This window comes from Triticum aestivum, unplaced genomic scaffold (genome assembly GCF_018294505.1).
Source record: "Triticum aestivum cultivar Chinese Spring unplaced genomic scaffold, IWGSC CS RefSeq v2.1 scaffold241688, whole genome shotgun sequence".
NCBI lineage: Eukaryota > Viridiplantae > Streptophyta > Magnoliopsida > Poales > Poaceae > Triticum > Triticum aestivum.
The window spans coordinates 1-1,826 of NW_025256922.1; the positions used below are offsets into that span (position 1 = coordinate 1).

A 1,826-nucleotide genomic window follows, 5' to 3' on the forward strand; every position below is an offset into this window, starting at 1 on the left:
GGGACGCGTGCATGGTGTTAAGGGATAACACGGGGGGCCATCATCTTTTCAGCATATCATTTTCTTCGATCATGTCGCTCCCCAATGGAGGCGAAAATGGCAGCGTATCTCGAGGGTACGGCCCTTGTGCTGCAGCGAACGGAGAAGCCTATCATCGTCGAATTGGATTGCAATTTGCAAAACAGGAGTGGATGCCCTGATGGACATTTCCGTCAACCGGTCCGCGCTAGCGGGATTGGTGGAGGAGACCAAGCAGCTCCTGCATGGGAGACGGCGCCATGCATTCCCATTCGTTCATGTCCGACGATCACCCAATAGAGCCGCTCATTGCATGGCTCAAATGGGACGTAGCACCCAGCGTGTTATAGTTTGGCTTTTGTTTGGGCCTGATGATCTATGTCATACTCCCTCCGTCCGGAAATACTTGTCCTCAAAATGGTTGTATCTAGACTTATTTTATTTATAGATATATTCATTTTATCCATTTTTAGACAAGTATTTCCGGACGGAGAAAGTATTTGTGAAAATGAGTTTAATAACATTACTTAATTAATGCCAGCTCATTTCAGCAGCAAAAAAAAAGAGCGATCAACAGTTTGCATGAAAATTACAGCACCTTAATTGAGTGGTACGGTGGAGAACATAGATGTGACATAACTAAATCTCGTCTAGACGAGAATTAGCAAATCCGTAATCTTAAACTCTCATCTTATAAAAGGTGATGCCCTAGATCGCATAAGGCCACCAACTACCTATGTACAATATTACATCACCTCATTTTTCTTCCAATGACAGTCCAACCACTGGCTCTTACACGCTTTAAGTCTGTCCACGACTTCACGCATGGTGGGCCTGTCATTCACGTTGTTCTCATTGAGACACTGCAGCGCGATCTTGCCAACCTCCTCGAGGCACTCCATATGCTCCTCGCTATTTGCCACAATGTCTTTATCAAACATCTGCCTCGCTGTCCCTTCCATGGAAGCCTTGATATAATCCATGGGAAGGCTTTCATTTCCATTGTAAATCGCCTTCTTACGGGTAACGAGCTCCAGCAGGATGATACTGAAGCTATACACATCGCTCTTCTTGGTGAGCAGCCCGGTTTTCACGTACACGGGGTCAATGTAGCCCGGGTCCCCGATCACCAAGTTGGTGTGATGGTCCTTGTCCATGGACATGAGCCTCGACGTGCCAAAGTCTGACACCTTTGGCACAAACCTGTCGTCGAGGAGGATGTTAGCTGACTTCACATCGCCATGAACGATGGCCATACTCTGGCTCGCCTCCGTGTGCATGTATGCGAGGGCAACCGCGGAGTAGATGGCAATGTCGAGGCGTGTCTCGAGGGGAAGAGGATCGTTCTTGAGATGGAGCACGTCATAGAGGCTTCCCCTAGGAACAAACTCGTACACCAACATAGGAACGTCTGTCTCCAGGCAGCAGCCTATAAGCTGGACCAGGTTCCGATGGCTGATCTGGGACTGGATCCTGATCTCGTTCACGAAGGACTCCTTCTGCCAGTCATGCTTGATAGCGGTGGACTTCTTCACGGCAACACCTGCGTTCTCACCGCGGCTGGTGGTTCCCTTGTAGACTGTCCCAAAAGCGCCTTGGCCGATGATAGAAGTATAGTTGTTTGTCATGTATCTGATCTTTGCCTTGGTGAAGATCTCGATCTTGATGCTTTTGACTAGTTGTCCGCCGTTCTTGTTGAACCTATCTCTCAGCTTTCTTTTCTCTCGCTCCATGAGTAAGAATATGAGTAGCACCACGAGTAATGCAATGCCAATGATTGTTCCTGTGTGCAAACAGATGTTATTTGC

General features: G+C 48.0%; 1 protein-coding gene across 1 annotated transcript; it reads right to left on the reverse strand.

Annotated features, from left to right (window-relative positions):
- Positions 1-527: 527 nt before the first annotated feature.
- LOC123177615 (wall-associated receptor kinase 2) lies at positions 528-1,803 on the reverse strand (the record flags this gene model as incomplete). Its single annotated transcript, XM_044591262.1, is given in 1 exon segment — positions 528-1,803. A coding segment is annotated over 1 exon segment (1,039 nt), but the record flags the coding sequence as incomplete, so codon positions are not given.
- Positions 1,804-1,826: the final 23 nt, after the last annotated feature.